The 19305-nt window shown below is 48.7% G+C and overlaps 1 protein-coding gene across 1 annotated transcript in view; it reads right to left on the bottom strand.

The window, feature by feature from the left end:
• The window catches only part of SLC7A5 (solute carrier family 7 member 5), a 51781-nt gene extending 34431 nt beyond the window's left edge, over positions 1-17350 (bottom strand). The window contains exons 1-2 of the mRNA XM_083754562.1: positions 16134-17350; positions 416-541 (exon numbers count right to left, since the gene is read on the bottom strand). Of these exons, the coding sequence (XP_083610688.1) occupies positions 416-541; positions 16134-16734 (727 nt within the window). The 5' untranslated portion in view covers positions 16735-17350. The remainder of the gene's footprint in view (positions 1-415; positions 542-16133) is intronic.
• Positions 17351-19305: the final 1955 nt, after the last annotated feature.

Here is a 19305-nt window from a genome sequence, read left to right as displayed (position 1 = left end):
AAAAGCAGTTTTGTTTTCCCTGGACCATAATGAGAGCGATCAAGTCTAGTCCTAAATAGAAGAAACAGGGGGGCTGCCTGCAGTGGCAGCCCTGGGGTCCCAAATTTCAGCAGTGCCATACGTGACGCCAAAATCTGGTGCCCCCACCTCTTCTCTTCCATTCTACACCATAGTTGCTCCATGCCAAGTGAAACTAAAGTGGCTGCACTCCCCTAAATCTGCCTTCCGTTCCTGGAGCTTTTGGAGCTGCAGACAGAGAAATCAGGTACAGTATTTAAAGCTGTCCTGCCTCTGCTGCTAGAGCCAGAATTTGGGGTAAGTCCTCCCTAACCACCTGCCACCCCTTCCCATGTACCACCTTCTCCTCCACTTCCATCCTGTTTTTTGAAGAAGCAAAGCACACATACACACTCACTTTTTCCCAGCTGAACGAAGCCCAGGATGATGATCAAGGCGAGAGCCAAGAGCTTGGCAGCCGCAAAGCCATCTTGGACGCGGGTGGCGGCCTTCACACTGTAGCAGTTGACGGCTGTGAGCAGCACTGGAATGGAACAGATCAAGGTGGGTTAGTTCACTGTTGGAGTAGGAGCTTTGCAAGCCACCCTCCTTTATTTTTTACAAACAGGAAAAGAAATACACCACACTAAAGATTGAGGGCAAGGCACAGTTGTTTCCTTGCAGAGTTTGGCCCTTTAAGGAATGCCACATTCAGCACAACTCCACCCACCCCCATCATCTGCTGGAGTTGCACCTGCAAAGCACAGTATAGGATCTGTGCAAATGGATCCAGGCCAATGAATATCCCCTTGCCCACACCAAGGGGAAAACACACACACACACACAAAATAAATGAGACCTGCACTACTCTGGCCAATGCACGGATGAACTTCTGCGGCCAAACTTTTTGGAAGCTTGTGGTTGCTAGGACTCCACTTGGCAGACTGCTTCCTCTGAAACTGTCTCCACTATAAATGCATCCATGCCACCGGCACCCGCACACAAACACACAGGCACACTCCTTCCAATTCTACATTCCTCTAGAGTGCAGCCTGGTGAGAGAGGGTGAGCTTTTCCACCTGAAGGTTTGCTCTTTTTCCCTCTCAAAGGGAAAGCCTAAAGAGCTCAGCCTCTTCTCTAGCTGGGGAGCTCTGGAGGAAGACTCTAGGGAAGCAGCAGACATTGCACTGGTTCAGTTTCAGAATATTCTGACTGAGGATGCAAGAAGAGCCTGGCTGCTAGATCAGCATCCCATCTAGTCCAGCATCCTGTTCTCACCAGGTGCCTCCAAGACGCCCACAAGCAGGATCAGAGCACTCTCCCCACCTTATTTTTGGTTTCATTGTTTTGCACTGAAGTTAAGCTGGTAACTGTTTTAAAAACAACAACGACACACAAGGCAACTGAGAGCCACTTTGGGGCCCCTTCAGGGCTCATCCTGCAGCATATAAACGTGAAAAAGAAGATTGAGGACTTTTCTCGAAACTATACCTGCATCTCTCTGCTGCCACCCAGCTCTTCCCTGGCCCATCTCTCCCCCCCCCCCCCGTCTCCCTCCTATCGCACCCTGGCCTCTAATGCAGACTTGAAAACACTCTCTGCAAAGACAGGGCCACGTGGATGGTCTATGAGCAGCAGTGCCTAGGACAGTTCCGGGTACAAAAAAACCTAACACTTCCCCACAAGCAGATGTTCACATCCTAAGGCAGAAACAACAGTATCACTCAAAGCTCACAGCTGCAGATTCTGAAACACAGGGGAGGATGCTACCTCCTTCCTAGCTGGGGAGTTTTCCCGTCAAGTAAGGTCAGGAGGAAAACAGCATCTTTTTGATGCAGTAACACATGGTGAGTAGGGGAAACTCGAGCCACACTCAAAATGCTTGCTATCCAGGAAGTCCTAGTTGTATTTTTTCCCCTAGTGAATGAATGAATGATTCAACTTCCTTGCAGATGATTCAAAGCTAGGACAAGCAAGAGAGGAGGACAGTTGCATCATTCACACCTAACAGCTCCTTCGCCCATTTCAGTAGGTGCCACCTCCAGCGCCACTGATTGGCCCTGCAGCAAGGAAGAGGCAGCAACCCGAGAAGCCGGAAGCTCCTTTGCATAATCCCCTCTCCACCCCCATATTGTATTTGCCTGCAAAGCTGCTGTTGCCTCCTTCGGCAGGGTGGGGGCACCCAGCATCCCCTTGCAGAGAGTCAGTCACTGCCTTGTCTAGAGGACGCTGGCTATCTTTGCATCACACTTTTATTAAAATGTTTGCACACTATGAGAATGCGAGTGCACAGGAGTGTGAGAAAGAACATCCCCCCTTGAGGCTTGAGCAGTGCGGTTTTAAAACGTACACTGCAATCCCGTCCAGTGGCACTCCTGCCTGACAGTTTTGGGCAACATCTGCGCAACCTCCTCCCTGCAGAATACTGCCCTGTTTATTTAAAAACCTCCAGGGCTTAAGGCGCACCAAGGTATAGCCCTGGAACCTTTCCCAAGAACTAACGGGGGACGGGTGCTTTAAGCAAGTCAGTCTCTCTCGGCTTAGCCTCAGTGCTCCTATCTGCAAATTGGGCGATGCCAATACTGTCCCTACTTTACAGGGCTGTTGGTGAGGACTGCAAGCACGGCAACACACGTTACTTTGAAACACTTACTGAGTGATGCATCAGTGCCAAGAGGACCCTGGAGCACGTGCAGAGTGCATGTTTCTCTCACCCGAGTAAACAAAGATTTGAACCATGTGCTCTCACTTTTAACGTAGCATCCCTCCCAGGCTGGTCAGAACACCTGCACATCTAAGTATAGAAATGAAGCGCAGCCAGACAGAAGCTTCCGAGGCTCATATACACAGCAACAAGTAAACAGATACATATGTTCAGCAGGAGCTGATCTCAAACTCCCTACAAGACCACAGATGCAAGAAGCCAGATCTGCTGACTCAACATTTGAAGACGGCACTGCAAGATCCAGCAGGGCACCCGACACTTTGAACTCAGGCGGGCTAAGCTGGCAACGCACCTTTACCACTGGCACCCTTGCCCCTTTGGCACACTTTTAACTGGCTAACTGTGGCATGCGTAAAAACAGCAGAGAGGAAGGATGCCAAGGGGAGGCATCCTCAGCAGCTGCTTAAGCCTCCCCCCCCCCATGGGAGCGGCAAGCAGCCCAAAGGTTTTTGCTTTGTTTCTCCAGCCTTCTCCAACCTCGTGCCCTCCAGATGCATTGGACTCCCAGCAGCCACGGGATCATACACTCATGCTGGCGGGAGCTGGTGGGAAGCACGTTCCCAACACATATGGAGGGTACCAGGTTGGGATGGCTGCACTACTCCATTTGTTTTGCAAGGTGCCATTAATAGAATCACAGAACTGTAGGGTGCCCAAGGGTCATCTAGATCAAACCCCTGCAATGCAGGAATCTCAACTAGATCATACATGGCAGATGCTTTAAAACCTCCAAGGGAGGAGAGTCCACTACCTCTCGTGGAAGTCTGTTCCACTGTCGAACAGCTCTGTCAGAAAGTCAAAGTTCGGTTGGACTTATCCCCAGGTAAATGTGCAAAGGAATGCGGCCTTAAAAGGTGCTCTTTGTGTAAGGAAGTGTCTCTGCACTTTGATAGATAATAAAACTATATTTTATAAATAATCCCGGTTCTCTATGCTGTGCATTTTGAAAACAAACTTCCATTATGTCACCTAACGCAGCAACTTTTAAAAAGTTTATAGAACCTTACTGGGGCAGCGGGGGAGGTTTTAGTTACAAAACTTTGCTGGTAATAAGCAGCTCCTTCATTCCCTAAATTTTAGAAGTTCCCACCATGAACAGATAAAGCGAGACCAAGTCACTGTACACACAAGCCATTTAAGATGAGAGACTCATTATCTTCCACATAGTAACTTATTTGTGTATCTCTCTTTCTAGGCCTGCACAGGACACAAATTTGCCACTTTCAAGACACGTAAGTAGTTTTTTAAAAAATCATCAGACTGCTTGGGAAGAAGAGAAGACAGTGGCACTATCAGAACACACTGGCAGGATTCTGAGTGAAAATAGGTGTTATCAGCACAGAACAAACCAGTAGCAGAAAACGCCTAAAGGAAAGGAGTGTGTTTGTGTGTAATGTGTCAGTGACTTGACTCCACCTCCCTCCCTCAAATTAGCAAGACAGAAATCTTCCTACAGTCAGAAGTCCACTCAGAAACAGAGTTTCCCCCCTAAATACGCAAATGCATGATGTTGCCTTGCACTGAGGCAAATAACATTGGTCCAAGCAGCTTGGTATTGTCTACTCTGACTGGCAGCAGCTTCCCAAGGTTTCAGGCAGAGGGAGGTATTCCTCTGCCACACCACCCTCACATAACATGCAAGGGACAGAGCACAGTGTTATAAGAAAACAAGATCACATGTGCTTGCAAAGCAGGAACTCTGCACAAGCCTCTGTTACAGCCCCTCCAGGAGGAAGGAAGGCGCTCATTTCTTGCTTGCTTTCACGCATGAAAGCTGTGTAAGCCAGAAGCTCACACAGTTCTTAGTTGCAGCAACGTCCCGTTAAAAAATAAATACTGTGGTACCTCGTGTTACAGACGCTTCAGGTTACAGACTCCGCTAACCCAGAAATAGTACCTTTGCTTCAGGATGAGAACAGAAATCGTGCTCCAGCGGAGCAGCAGCAGCAGCTGGAGGCCCCATTAGCTAAAGTAGTACCTCAGGTTAGGGTAAAGTGTGCATATAAATGTATGTATTAGTGGAAATAACATACATAAATGTGCAGTGTTTGGGGAAACTGCTTTAAATATGTGTCTAGTAGGAAAAATTGTGATACAGTAGTACCTCAGGTTACATACGCTTCAGGTTACAGACTCTGCTAACCCAGAAATAGTACCTCGGGTTAAGAACTTTGCTTCAGGATGAGAACAGAAATCATGCTCCGGCGGCGCGGCAGCAGGTCCCATTAGCTAAAGTGGTGCTTCAGGTTAAGAACAGTTTCAGGTTAAGAACAGACCTCTGGAACGAATTAAGTTCTTAACCCGAGGTACTGCTGTAATTGTTTTGCCATATTCAGCACTGAGCATTTAACGATTGTTGGGCAAGGTAGCCAGCCCAGCAAGGTCAAACAATGCAAGCAACATGTTTCCTAAAACCAAAAGAGGAACGGGGGGGGGGTGTTATTAAGCCAAAGCAGCCCCCCATTTGCCTCCCAAAGGATTTTTTAAAAAAGCAATAGAATATGTGTTTCCTACTGGTTACAGAGTCTTCTGCAATACGGCCGTTTGTAGATGGAACAGTGGAAGAATCTACCTTTGGTGGCCTCTCCTTCCTTAACTTTGATTCAACAGAAATTGGTCAAATCTGCTAGCTGTCAAACAACTGCTTCTTACAGGTGATCCTCTTTCAGGAGCTTCCCCCACATAGGGACCCACATCCATTCCAAGGCGCCTCGAATGAGGAACCAAAACAGTACCAGAGCCGGATGAAAGAAGCGGCGCAATGCAGGGTTCTGAAACCAGGAACGGAAGCCAGAGAGGAATCCCAACAGCCAGGAAACGAAGGAGCAGAAAATACAACATATTAGATAGGTGTAAAAAAAATCAAAAACAAATGGAATGGCCAGTAAGGAGGCCGGTTGCAGTGACAGTACACCATAAATTAAGGTGATGCTGCAGAATGGCGAAAAAGCAGGCGGCCTCAGCAAAAGAGTAGCCTACTAAGAGAGTTTGCATCCACCACAACAGACAACAGGAAACTGAACTTGTGCAGTGGGTGCAGCTGCTGTTTTGGGGTTGTTGTTTTTTATGAAGACAGGTTGACTGGCTTTCCAAGAAATGCAAGAACAGGTTTTGCAGGCAGTGGGTTCTGGAAGCCCACTCACTTACAGGAATTGGTCAACGGAGGAAATATGCATGGAAAAATGGAAATGAGAAAGCCCAAGTTCTCCAGGGGAAAAGTATGCCATGGCTCAGTGGTAAGGCATCTGCTTTGTACCCAGAAGGTCCCAGGATGAAGCCCTAGCATCTCAAAACGGGGCCCAAGAGTGACACAGACCCTGCAGAACAGTTTCCAGGTAGTGCCACTGATCCTGAGCTAGGTAGATTAAATTACTTGACTCTGCATGGTGCATCTTCCTATGTTGCAATGATTCATATAAAAGGCTTGATCACTTTTGCAGGGTCGACGTCAGAGGCTTCTCAACTCCCCCACCCCCAAGACCAGCAGAAAATTGCTGAGGGTCTTGGTGGACCAGTTAATAATTTGTCTGCCTGTTACAGTGGTACCTTGGTTTAAGAACAGCTTAGTTTATGAACAACTTGAATTAAGAATGCTGCAAACCCAGAAGTAGGTGTTTTGGTTTGTGAACTTTGCCTTGGAAGCAGGACATGCTGAGTGTGTTCCATTTGTAAATTGAGTCGCCCGCTGCTATGAGAAAGCACACCTTGGTTTAAGAATGCTTTGGTTTCAGAACGGACTTCCGGAATAGATTAAGTTCGTAAACCAAGGTACCACTGTATAGTAACTGTAATGTGTTCCAAGAAGCTGCAAGACCCCACACTCTGCTTTGCTGTACAGTGGTACCTCATATTACAAACATTTCGGGTTACAGACTTCGCTAACCCGGAAGTAGTGCCTCGGGTTAAGAACATTGCCCCAGGATGAGAACAGAAATCGTGCAGTAGTGGCATGGCAGCAGCAGGAGGCCCCATTAGCTAAAGTGGTACCTCAGGTTAAGAATGGTTTCAGATTAATAACAGACCACCAGAACGAATTAAGTTCATAACCAGAGGTACCACTGTACAACTGTCTCAATATATTAACTTTGTTTTCATCCCTTGTGACCCAGTTTATAAATGAAGGAATATGCAGCTGTCCCATACAGGGATTGAACCTGCAACCTTGGCATTATTGGCACCATGCTCTAACCATCTGAGCTATCAATGAAGGTGCCTGAATCTCATTAGCCAGCTTGCCTTGCAAAGCAAAAACAACTGCATTCCACTTTGCTAGCCTCACCTTTTGTTAATACAGTGGTACCTCAGGTTACACACGCTTCAGGTTACACACTCTGCTAACCCAGAAATAGTGCTTCAGGTTAAGAACTTTGCTTCAGGATGAGAACAGAAAACGGGCTCCCGCGGCGTGGCGGCAGTAGGTGGCCCCATTAGCTAAAGTGGTGCTTCAGGTTAAGAACAGTTTCAGGTTAAGAACGGACCTCCGGAACGAATTAAGTACTTAACCTGAGGTACCACTGTATGCATGGTAACTTTGCCAAAAGAAGAGGCTTCTCCATCCCAGACCCAGCGTTATTCATTATCTGTCATTTAGAATAGATAGCAAGGGATGCTTCCTACACTGTAAACATACCCAGGAAACAACTGGAGCAAAGGCATTCCCCACAGGCACCAGTGTTAGCGTCAGGTGATCTTGGAAACAGCAAATCTTCTCACAGCCACACAGTGAATGAGAGGAGCCTGTATCCCTATGATCTGAAGCTCCACTTCCGAAAGGACAAAAAAAAAACCCCTACCAGGATCAGTAGTTATGGAACTTGCCCTTCCACAGAGGCCAGGGAGCCTGATGTCAGCAAAAGCAAGTGGTGCTTTTGCAAACACAGTGCAGCTGTAATTGAGCGAGGGTACTGAACAATTTCTGCAAGCCAGAAAACCAAAGGCAGGTCTGATATGACCACACTTCATAGCTTGGAGTAATTGCAACAGACAAATCTGGTTAAGTTTGGTGGCCAAAGGGATTAAGAACCTTGAGCCAGACGCCTGAAGTTGAAAAGGCAAGGAGAGTTGAAAGGAAGTTATGCATTTCCACAAGGTGCAGGCGGGAAGAAAAATGTGCTGCTACCAAGAGGCGCTCAGCGAAACAGTGAACTAGACCCCTCTTGGGGCATGGAGCGAGACTGTCTGACTTGCAGCTCGATGAGAAAGGTCTATCCTGCATCCCTACACTCCACGCATTACTGGGCTGCAGAGGGCGGCACAACAGGGGTTCCCCAGATGACTGCAGCTTGGTTGATGCAGGGAGATATGGTCCCTCAGGTAACATAGTAACAAGCCAAAAAGATTGTGGCCAGGTAAGCTCTTATAGGAGAGGAGGCAAGAGGCCAAGGCAGCATCACACAAAGAAAGATAAACGCAAGACAAACAGGAGTCAGGCACCTACAGCATCAAAAAGCAATCTTAGGGTGAAGGTCGGCAACTGGCAGCCCTCAAAGCAAAACTGTTCTTGGACTGGAACCATTTGGCCCCCAAACCTCTAACCACTTTTTTCTCACCTGCTTAACCAGATTTCTTGAAAGGGTAGGAAGAATCTACTTCTTACATATTGCTCTCTTCCTCCCCATTTGTGGCAAAAGGGTGGCAGGGAGACAAAAAGGTGGTTGGAACTATGGCTAGACTTCCTAGAAGGCCACTTTGGGGAGTCCTGACCAAACACACATAAATAACCTAGTTAAAAACCAGGACGCTGGGAGGTTACTGGCTTGCAGTGGGAAAGTTCACATCTCCAAGCATCAGTAGCAAATGGGCACTGCTGCAGGTGGTTATGTTGATGCAAAACCTTTCAGGATCTGGAGGGCAGCTCTCAATCAGGGGAAGGCTAGTCCGGCCAAGCAGCTAAAGGATCAATGCTCAGAGTCAACCGAGCCCCTAATATGGTCAAAGCAGCATCATTGCTCCCTGGAAACGCACAAATATTTATGATCCTCAGTGTAGCGGAGCAAGCACTGAGCCACCACACAAGCCCTGAATTGTGCAAACCGGGAAATTATGGGTGCAGCTTGGATCCTGCCTCTGCAGAGCGGCATGAAAAGCACATTAAAAAAGTCAGGTTGAAAAAGTACAAGAAAGGGGACTGTTTGAGAAGTTGCTCCCAAGTACAAACTTTGAAAGCAGGTAGGCAGTGCTGGGGAGGGGGAAAGGAGTGAAAAACAGAAAGAGCTCAGTTTACACAACATTTATTGGGGAGCCCAGGGCTTTCAAGAAACCAACGAACACAGAAGCACATAAGTTATTTTGCAATAAAACTAAATGGTCTCATCCCGCCTTTCCTTCAAAGAGCTCAGGGGTATCCCATTTTATCCTCACAGCAACCCTGCAAAGTAGGCTAGGAGCCGAGGGAGACATACTCAAGGCCATCCAGAGAGCTTCATGGGTGAATGGAGATTTGAACTCAACTCTCCCCTGCAGATTCAACAGTTTTGAGAGCACTGAAGAACTTTTAATAAATAAATAACTCAAATCCAAACTCCATCCACTACACAGGACTGCCACTTGGTCAGATGTGCTCTGGTGTTCAAGTTACAAGTTACTTCAGTCCATTCTCACTTTTGCACAGATATGATAAGACATTTAATTGTATGGTTTCCCCCAAAAAATGCAATTAAAACTATTTAGTTTAATTAATTCAATGAAATTGATGAACGTGAGGCACTGATACAAGCTTTCGATGTCTGATAGTCATTTGCACTTCCAGTGCCCCCTGCCTTAGTGCTCCCCCCCAGGTAATCCCATTGCCCCCCCCCCAGGGTCTAGAAACCCTTTTTAAAGCCATCCAAGCTGGTGGCCACAGCTACATCTCGGGGGAGCGAGTTGCATGACTTAACTATGGCACTGGGTCAAGAAGCTCCTCTTAACTTTGATTTAGAACCCTGAAGTCATTTCTGTTTTGCTCCTTGCAAAGGGAAGGTCCAGGCAAGCAGGCTTGTGACGGATGTATTTAACAGCAGCGCCGAGAGCTCTGGAAGAACATCCTGGATTTCGAAAGTATAAACAGTGCAATCTTTAGCGTTTGCCGTTTATCACCGTCTGCTCATCGAATTGGAGCGAGGAAAAGATATACTGCAATTATAGAGCAGCCAATTCTAAGCAGGTGGAGCAAACATTTCTCAAGTGAGCCAAACCCTCTGGATCAAAACTGCTTTGGTCAAGCGCTTTGAACCCTTTGCCCTAGATTTGCTCCCACCCTGGGCAAAAAGCTGGCTTTGTTGTAGGCAAGGAAGCAGATTTCGAAGGTGCGTTCACACGAAACCATCCGGAGCACAGATCAAAACATTTCTGAAGCCCAGTTTTGCAAAATTCTCCTCTCCTTCCCGATGACATGTCAGAGCTGGGTCAGCAACTGGCAGCCCCTGGGCACAATCCTGCCCAAGTAAAAGCCACCAGCTAGCCTCCCTAAAAACATAAAACACTCTCATTCTTGTGTAGCCAGCGGCGAACCAATTCTCCCACCCAGGCAGCTGTCTGCCATCTTTATAATTGTTCAGCCAAGCCACCAAGTGGCCAGATGGGGTGGGGTGGGGGGAGGTGAAGTAAGCCTTGAACTGGAAAGAGAGGAGGGGGGAAACCGGAGACCTCACGTGCCTAGTTGCTGGGCAACCACACAATTGTCTCCCATTGATTCCCGTTAGAATCCAGCAGCAACGTGGGACCACGAGGGGTTGCCTGGCAACAGCACGTGACACCCCTCCTCCCCTACGTCTCTCTCCCCCCACCCCGTCTCCATTTTCGCTTTAAGCTCAGCCATGCCTGCCGCCAAAGTACCTGGCGCTAAAATGGCAGAAGTCAAAAGACAGCCTCCGCCACCATGTCACATGGTCCAGTGCGAGGCTGGCCCCCGCTTCCAACATGGCAGGCAGCACATGCAGAACCCCCAATGGAGGCAGACTTGGGAATGAGGCATAAGCTGATCACTCCCACAAAGCTCTGTGCAGGAACAGAGTTTAGAAATACCAGGCGAGAGATAGGGAATCTGCTTGACCCCAGCTACAAAAGCTGGGGCTGCTGAAGAGGCCAGAGACCATCTTGGCTGTGAGTCCTGGAAGACCTGCTCCCTCTCCTGTAGGCCTTTTCCCACATGGCCTGGGAGGGTGGGGCCAGGACTGACTCCAGCTACAAAAGCTGAGCCTGCTGAACAGACTCTTGGGCTGGGGGTTGTTGCTGTTGGTTTTTTACATCGTTGTTTTAGATATTGTGATTGATGTGGAGATGGTTCGGTTGTGTATTTTAAATGTTTAATTTACCTTTTATGACTCCTTTTGTTAGGTTGCGGTTATGCATTTTTGCCACGCTGTAAGCTGCCTTGAGAATATTTTGAACAGCGGAAAGGCGGCATCCAAATAAAATGAAGTATGTAATTTTCTAGAGGGATTCAAATATTGCTTGCTGCACTTTGGACAGCGCTGACGGGTGTGGGTGGCTTTAAATGGAGAGAGAGCAGAACTCATGGCAGACAAAAGAAGCTATGCATAGCTACTAGCTGTATTAGGACCTGGGAGACTAGGGTTCAAATCCCCGCTCGGCCATGAAGTTTGCTGGGTGTCTTAGGGCCAGTCACTGCCTCTCAGCCTAACCTACCTTGCAGGGTTGTTGTGAGAATTAAATGAGGATTGAATGCAATAAATAAATAAATAAATAAAGAAGGGCGTGTTTGGCCGCCACTTGTCAGAGTCAGTAGTCCCTGAACACCAGTCGCTGCAGTTGCAATTTCTCCTGCAATGGAAAAGGTCATTGTTTGCCTGTTCGGATGATCATGACAGAAGGTGGTGATCCAAAGCACACTTACATGGGGGAGAGTTACCCTCCCAAGTAACACTATCAGATCAAGGTGTTAGCACTGGCTCCAGGCCAGCACCTCCCCTCCTTCTAAAGCTCTTGGGAGGCCAGAGAGTGTGGCTGGGATCTCTGCCTTTCAAATTTTCAGTCTAGGAACAGGTAATGGTAGGGTTGAAATAATCCCTCTGAGCCACATCAGAGATTCCACAGTTAATTCAAGCATGTATATGGATGGGGAACAGGGAGGGAAGGAGGAGCACATCAAAAGGCACCAATTAGCAGGGATCTAGTAATCTCCCAAAGCAAAAGGAAACATATAGAAGGATTTAACCAAAAGCTTCAGAAGAGAAGAAGCCAGGCAGCAGCTCGCTCCAAGTACCCTAAACTCAGACCCTGCGAAGTAAGAAAACAATTTTTACTTGACATGCATTAAAAGCTTCTGTACCAGGAAGAGGTTAAGTCAGGATAGCAACTAGATTCTAAATTGTGAACCTATTTGTTGTTGCTACGTGAGATAATCCAGGCAGGTGTCAAACAAAAAACCTTGCACCCAAATACTGCACAACCTGATGCTGAGTTTACTGCTTCCAGACAATGCAGGTATTTTCAGCTGTGCTCAACCCGAGAAGAGGCTCATCTGCACGCACTATTGAACCCCCGTGAAAGTGACCCCAAGTTACCATTTTCTTTTCTCCCCCAAGTTACTACTGGGCCTCAAGGTGACAAGGGGAGCCAGGAACATCTAGAAGGCAGAGACTAGACCTAGATGGCAGAGCACCTGCTGTGCATGCAGAAGGCCTTGGGCCAATCCCTGGCATCTCCAATTAAATGAATCAGGTATAAGGTGACAGGTAAGGCACAACCCTGGAGAGCTTACTTGTCAGATCAATCAATATTGGGCTAGATGGACAAATAGCTTGGACTAGAATAAGGCAGCTTCCAATGTACCTCTCTCCCATACACACACACTCCAGGGTTGTAGACAACATCATTAAGCAAAGATGGAAAGCTGATGATGCTCTTGCATTTTATTTTGAAAACATTCCTGTAAACAAGGAAGGGAATGCAAGGTAAGTACGATGAGGCAGGTGGGATCTGCCCTGCCTTACGGGTGTGAAAAGTAAGAAGATATATTTATAGTTAAGAATTTTGGCTGAGCTGCACCAAGCAAGGCCAAGCTACCCCACCTATCGGGAAGAGGGCCACAATCAAAATGAGCATCAAGCCAAGGGGAGGTTTGCTCTTGGCGAAACCAATTGTGCAATTTTCAAATTCCAAAGCACTCTTACCCTTGGTTGCTCCAGACCAAGTGTCCTGGGGTGAGAGGAGGGGAGAGAGAATCTACCCCAATGGAGAAAGTGCAATTTGAAACTAGAAGCCCCATGAATGTTTAATGCTTATTTAGCGCCAGCCAAGGCAAAGCGGGTGCCATACAGGGCCTATCGTCATCTGATGAAATTCTACTTGTGACATCACACCTTACAGAATATCACAGGGCTGTGACCCCAAAACGGTCGTATTTTTCACTGCTGCCCCTGTACTTTGGAATGTGAAGCCGCAACCGACAGTTGACGTCTTGTAAAGACAGATCTTGTTGCCCAGACTTTCTCTAGTCCATAAAATTAGACTCTGCTTTAATTTGATTCTTTTTAATATGCTTTTATACTACTGTTTTGCTGGTTCTATGTAGTATTTTTCTTTTCAGTGATATGGTTATTGCTTTGTACAGTGCTTAGATATTTTATAAATGCTTTGGAATTAAAATAAGTGACAGGTATAGCCTCCGCAGCCAGCACAGGCCATGAAGTATGCGAGGCCAAATGAACTGGGGAAAGGAGGAGAGGTTGCAAAATGACAGATGGCGGGAGCCAAGGGAATTAAAGAGGGAGTGGCAATGTACATGCAAGGGGAGACGTTAAAGCACTGCTGACTCCTGCACAGAACACAATTTGCCCTGAGCTATCTATGCACGAGGTTAAGCCGGGAGGAGTGTAAACAGTAACAGCCTGCATCCCTTGGATCCTACTGAAAATCCTCCATGGGCAGAAAGGGAGAAACAAAAGTAAACACAGTGAGGCACACTCTGGGCTCTGCAATCAGCCAGGTAATCTAGAGAGCCACTGGGAGGCTGCGCTTTCTGCTTCCCAGGAAGAACATCAGGGCAAGAGGGAGACCAATTGGGCCCCATCCCTTGCCCAGTGAAGGAGCAGCTGGTCCAGTGCTTGCTTTCCTCTGCCTTACCCATTAATTTTTCCTTTTGTAACATGTCTGCTAGGCATGTGTGCCTGCACAATCTTTTAATATATGCGCATAGCAACATAAGAAGGGGCCTTATATCAAGTCACACGATTGGCCCGTCTAGCTCAGAACTGTCCTTATATATATTGACTGGCATTAGCTCTCCCTGGAAGTGTCAGGGATTGAACCCTTTGGATGCAAAGCATGAACTCTGCTTCTGATCCAGCAGTTTAAAAAATTTAGGTGCTGAATAAGCTTATTATGCAATACTTCTAAAAACAATAAATTAACAAAACAGCAGCAGAACTAAGAATAGTTCTTCACCAATAGGGAAAAGGCACATTTGCTAGGAAATGGAAATACACTAGGCATGGGGAACCTGGATCCTAGATATTGTTGGACACCAACTCCCATCAGCCCCAACCACACACAGACAGTCAGGGATGATGGGAGTTGGAGTCTCCTAATAACTGGGAGGGCCACAGATTCTTCATACTTCAGGTAAAGAATCCATTCAGAAAACAGCTAACCTAATCCCCAAATCACATCAGGTAAGAGTTTTAACTCAAAACAGTTGCAACAAAATGCATCTGAAGCACATTTACACCACAGTCTCTCACAGAGCTGCTACTACAGCTCCCAGGATTCTCTAGAGGGAAAATGTGCTTTGAATGTACAGTGTTTAAATGACCCTTTAGATAAATAGCAATACCTACTTTGCTTGTGGAGGAGGCACCTACACCTTGTCCATGAAGGACAAGGGTATCGGCAGCTCCTAGCCACCACGAGCCGCAGTGATAACAGGACACCGGACTAGACAGACCCTTGGTCCTGATTCAGCATGGTGATTCTTATCAGAACCAGATACTGGGCAAGTGGAGAAATAGCAAAAAGAGTAAACAGAAAACTTCATAAACACACAAGTTACCCGAAGACTGATAAGATAAGAGCTAAATTTCTGGATCAGAAATACACACACACAACACAATTGTTAAAATATTGGTTTTTTTTTTTCATGGCAAGGAGATCTCTTCTCTGGGGCCAAGTGGAACTGGGACCACATACATACAAGATGTAAGTGGAACCAGCTTTTGATAATTGTGGCTCTTCAGAAACACTACCTGCCAGGTAAAAAAAAAGGTACGGTATATTTTCCAGTCTTTTTGACAGAAACTAGAGGGGAGGGGCACTAAGAGTCAAAGAAACATTATTTCCCTGAGAACAGTCCTCTAAAGCAGAGGGTGGGGATCTTGCTGTGCCCCCCCATGCTATCTCTGCATTCCAGTCCCCATCATCTCTGACCACTGGACATGCTGGCTGCTGCTATGGCAAATGGGACTTGGAGTCCAACAACACCTGGCAGGCCACAGCAGGATCTCCTGCCCCCTCCTCCCAAAGAAAAATGCCCCTCCATACCCTCTCTAAAAAGCAGACCACTTCATCTTGTTTTCCATAAAACCCTGAACTGCACAAAATGCAGCTTTCACAGTGGCTAATTCATTCTACTGAGTCTCCGCCCCCCGCCGCCCCCCCCCCTTGTTATTCCGGCTCTCCCTGAGTCACAGGGCCGGCTCTACAAGTCAAACCTCACCTGAAAGCGGCAACATGTGCTGAGGCTCCGACACACACACACACACACACACACGATTTCCAAGCACCCTCCATTACTACCGACATCTTCCGATTACACACACACACACACACACACACACACACACACCCGATTTCCAAGCACCCTCCATTACTACCGACGTCTTCCGATTACTGGTCTCGTTTAAGGAATTATTGCTATTTAGTATACAGGGTTGCATCTATCCAAGTTCTATTCAGATTAAATTAATGAACCAAAATTAGGCATATCCATTAACCTCAGTGGGTCTACTCCAAGTAGGACATCAGGGCAAGCCACTTTGCTTATAAAACTTTGGCGTTTCGCACCATGTTCTCTGTTTAACAAATTAAACGAATGCCTTAAGATTTACCAGCTCTCTCGCTTCGCCACCACAGCACCCAACCGAAGAGACCCACTCGTCTCCCTTAGTCCCAGGAGGCCATTTTTTTTTTTAATAACCTCGTTTTAGGAGGCCAGTCCTCCTCAGCTCCTCAACCGCGAGGGACCCCCCTGCACCGGCAGCAACTGCGCCCCGAGAAGCCCCTCCCCCCCCGAGTTAGGTACCTGGGCGGTGTCAGAAATGGCACCGGCCACGTGCTCAACGCAGCCCCCTGCTCCAGCTCCCTGCCCCCGCCCCCTTCCGAAAGCGAGGCTCCTTCCGCACTTCGCCCGGCGTGCCCCTGAGCGCGTACAGAGTGCCTCGGAAGACGGCGCGCGCCGGGCCCGGATACTCACGAACGCAGAGGCAGGCGACGAGCTTGGCGGCGCCGATGGGGACGGGGCAGGCGGGGAAGATGGGCTTGAGGAGGTAGGTGGCGAAGACGAAGGCGACGATGTACTGCGAGGAGGGCCGGATGATGAGCAGCTCGATCCAGAGCTTGAGGAAGGCCGGCAGCGAGCCGTAGACCTCCAGCATGTAGGCGTAATCGCCGCCCGACTTGGAGATGGTGGTGCCCAGCTCGGCGTAGCAGAGGGCGCCCACGATGGAGAAGACGCCGCAGGCCGCCCACACCACCAGCGACAGCCCCGGCGAGCCGGCCTCCTTCACCACCCCCGTGGGCGTCACGAAGATGCCCGAGCCGATGATGGTGCCCACGATGATGGCCACGCCGTTCAGCAGCGTGATGTTGCGCTTCAGGGCCACGCCGGGCGAAGACGGGTCCTCGCCTTCGGCGCCCGGAGACGGCAGCGGCGCGCAGCCGTTCTCGTGAGCCTCCGGCCCCGCGTCGCCGCCGCCGCCCGCCGCCCCGGACAGCATCTGCTTCTTCTCCTCCTCCTCCGGCGGCGGCCCCGACGAGGCGGCCGAGCCGCGCTTCTTCACCACGCCGCCGGACATGGCGAGGCTGCTGCTGCTGCTGCTGTTGTGGGCACTGCCGCCCGCGGAGAGCCGAGATGGCCGCTCCCCCGAGCCCCTTTGCGCCACCCGAAGCTCCTCGCTTGCTCCCTTGCTTGTCAGCCCCGGCACGAGCAAGGCGCGTGACACGCCGGCTCCCTCCGACGCCTTTGGCACCCTGAACGGCGGCGCCCTCTTCGCGGGCCCTTTTTATGGTGCCGGCACCTCCTGCTGGAGGGTGGGGAGAATGAATGGGAGGCCGGCCCGGCCCCTCCCCAACACGTGCTGGCCGCGCCAGAAAGAGGGGAGACTCGAGATCACCCCCGTTTGGCCGGGAGGAGGAAGGGCGCCCGCCGCCGCGCCTGACAGGAGCCCCAGAGAAGCAGCCGCGGGGCCGCGCGGGAAGAAGGGACTCGGTGCATCATGGCACCGGCCGCTTCAAGCCGGTTCTGGATCGCCCCGCAGAGCCATTGCAAGGAAGGAAGAGGAGAGGTGGCAGCTGGCGGCGGGGCTCCTTTGATCGGATGCAAAGGAGCGCACCGCTCGGGGAAAGCGAGATCCCCACACGGGCCAAGCCAGCGCCTTCTCCTGCCCTTTTAGAGTCCCAAGGGTGGCTTTACGCATGCACTGGGCGGGGACTGTTTACGCTGCCTGGTGCTCTCCTTGCCTTTGCAAGGTTGCTTCCAAGCGCCTTAAAGCCTCGAAGCAACTGAAAGCGCCAGTGCAGCGCGCCAGCAGGAAGCAGCTTCCCAGCTGGCTGCCGCTTCTTACTGACACGTGGTCTTACATACAGACGTTTCTTGCGGAGACATGGCTAACACGTTGTGTATGCGACTCCCCGCCGCCCGTGGAAACTATGCAGACAGGAAAAGTGTAGCTAATGTAGATGTGCAAAGCCATTCTGACTGACCCAAAAGGTAAAGAGCATCCCGGAGACAGTGCTGCTTGAAAAGCATCATGGTTCCGATGCCATCACCTTTTTCTTTTTTGGCAGAGTTAAGTCCTGGCCAGTTTCCTTTTTTCAGAGGTCATCTATGGGCAGGTCTCAGCAGCCTTTGGATTTTGAATCTTTGCTTGTGAGAGAAGGGCTGACCTCACCTTTTAAAATTTATACAGAACTGAGTGAGTGAAGAATAGCAGCAGTGGCCAGTGCCCATTGGGACTGGCAGGATAGAAGGCACAGATGCCATCAGTTGGCAAAGCCAGGCCCTGTGGGAGGCGGAGCCAGAGCCAATGAGGGACAGAGCCAATTCTAGTTTTAAACCTATTTTAAGTCTATTCCACTGTGAAATAGTTCTTTCTGGCAGAAAGTTCTTCCTCATGTTCAGACTAAATCTCATTTCTTGTAAATTGAAACCATTGGTTTGGGTCCTAGTTTCCAGAACAGGAGAAAACAAGTTTTCTGCATCTTCCATATGACAGCTCTGTAGATATCTGGAAATATCTATCCTATATCCTCTCTCTCTTTTCCAGGCTAAACATGCCCAACTCCTTCAACCGTTCCTCATAAGGCTTGGTTTTCAGACCCTTTATCATCTTGGTCACCTTCCCCTACACACATTCCAACTTATCAATATGCATCTTAAATTGTGGTGTCCAGAACTGGACACAGTACTCCAGTACTGGCCAACACAGTGGGACTATGACCTCCCTTGATGGGGACACTAGACTTCTGTTTATGCAGCCTAGAATAGCATTAGCTTCTTTTGCTGTTGCATCACATTGTTGACCCATGTTAAGCTTGTGATCTATTAAGATTCCCTAGATCCTTTTCAAGCCAGGTATCCCCCATCTTATATTTGTGCATCTGGTTCTTCCTGCCCAAGTGTAGAACCTTACATTTGTCCCTACTGAAATTCATTTTGTTAGTTTGGATCCAGTTGGGTCCAATCCATTAAGATTGTCTTGAATCCCGATGCTGTCTTCTGCACCATTGGCTATCCCTCCCAGTTTGGTGCCATCTCCAGATTTGATGAGCATCCCCGCAATACCTCCACCTCCACTGCTTCATACGCTTCTGCCTCTGGCCCTGCCACCATAGACAAGCAGTCCCTAGAAGGATGCCCATGTCTGAATGCTGGAAAAGGTTACCTTCCCCTGATTTAAAATGTCGACTTGCATCATGTGAAGAAAGCTCACAAACGCCCCCGTTTTAAATTTTAAAAAAATTCATCAGAGAGTAATGTCATCCTCCTTAGATCACCAGTATGGTGGCCTGGCTCACTGCAGACAATGTTATACATGTTAAAGAACAACAACTTTGACAAACATTCAGAGTTGTCTGCATAGTCTCCCTATCTAGGCTCAAAGGTAAGTTACCATCTCAGTCTTTGTAAAATAATCAGACTGGGCTTCAGTTCTTAACACACAACATCCAGGCTACTGGAGTTCATCCTATTGCACTCATTTTGGGGCTTTTCCATTATCAGCTCCTGCCCCCTAGTGGACTCAGTGCTCTAAGAATCATCATATTGACCTCCACACCACACATTTAAAGTACAGTGATACCTTGGGTTAAGTACTTAATTCGTTCCGGAGGTCCGTACTTAACCTGAAACTGTTCTTAACCTGAAG

This window comes from Podarcis gaigeae, assembly GCF_964106915.1.
Source record: "Podarcis gaigeae genome assembly, chromosome: 8".
NCBI classification, from domain to species: domain Eukaryota; kingdom Metazoa; phylum Chordata; class Lepidosauria; order Squamata; family Lacertidae; genus Podarcis; species Podarcis gaigeae.
Note: the sequence above shows the minus strand (reverse complement) of the source record. Positions and strands in the feature narration are given on the sequence as shown.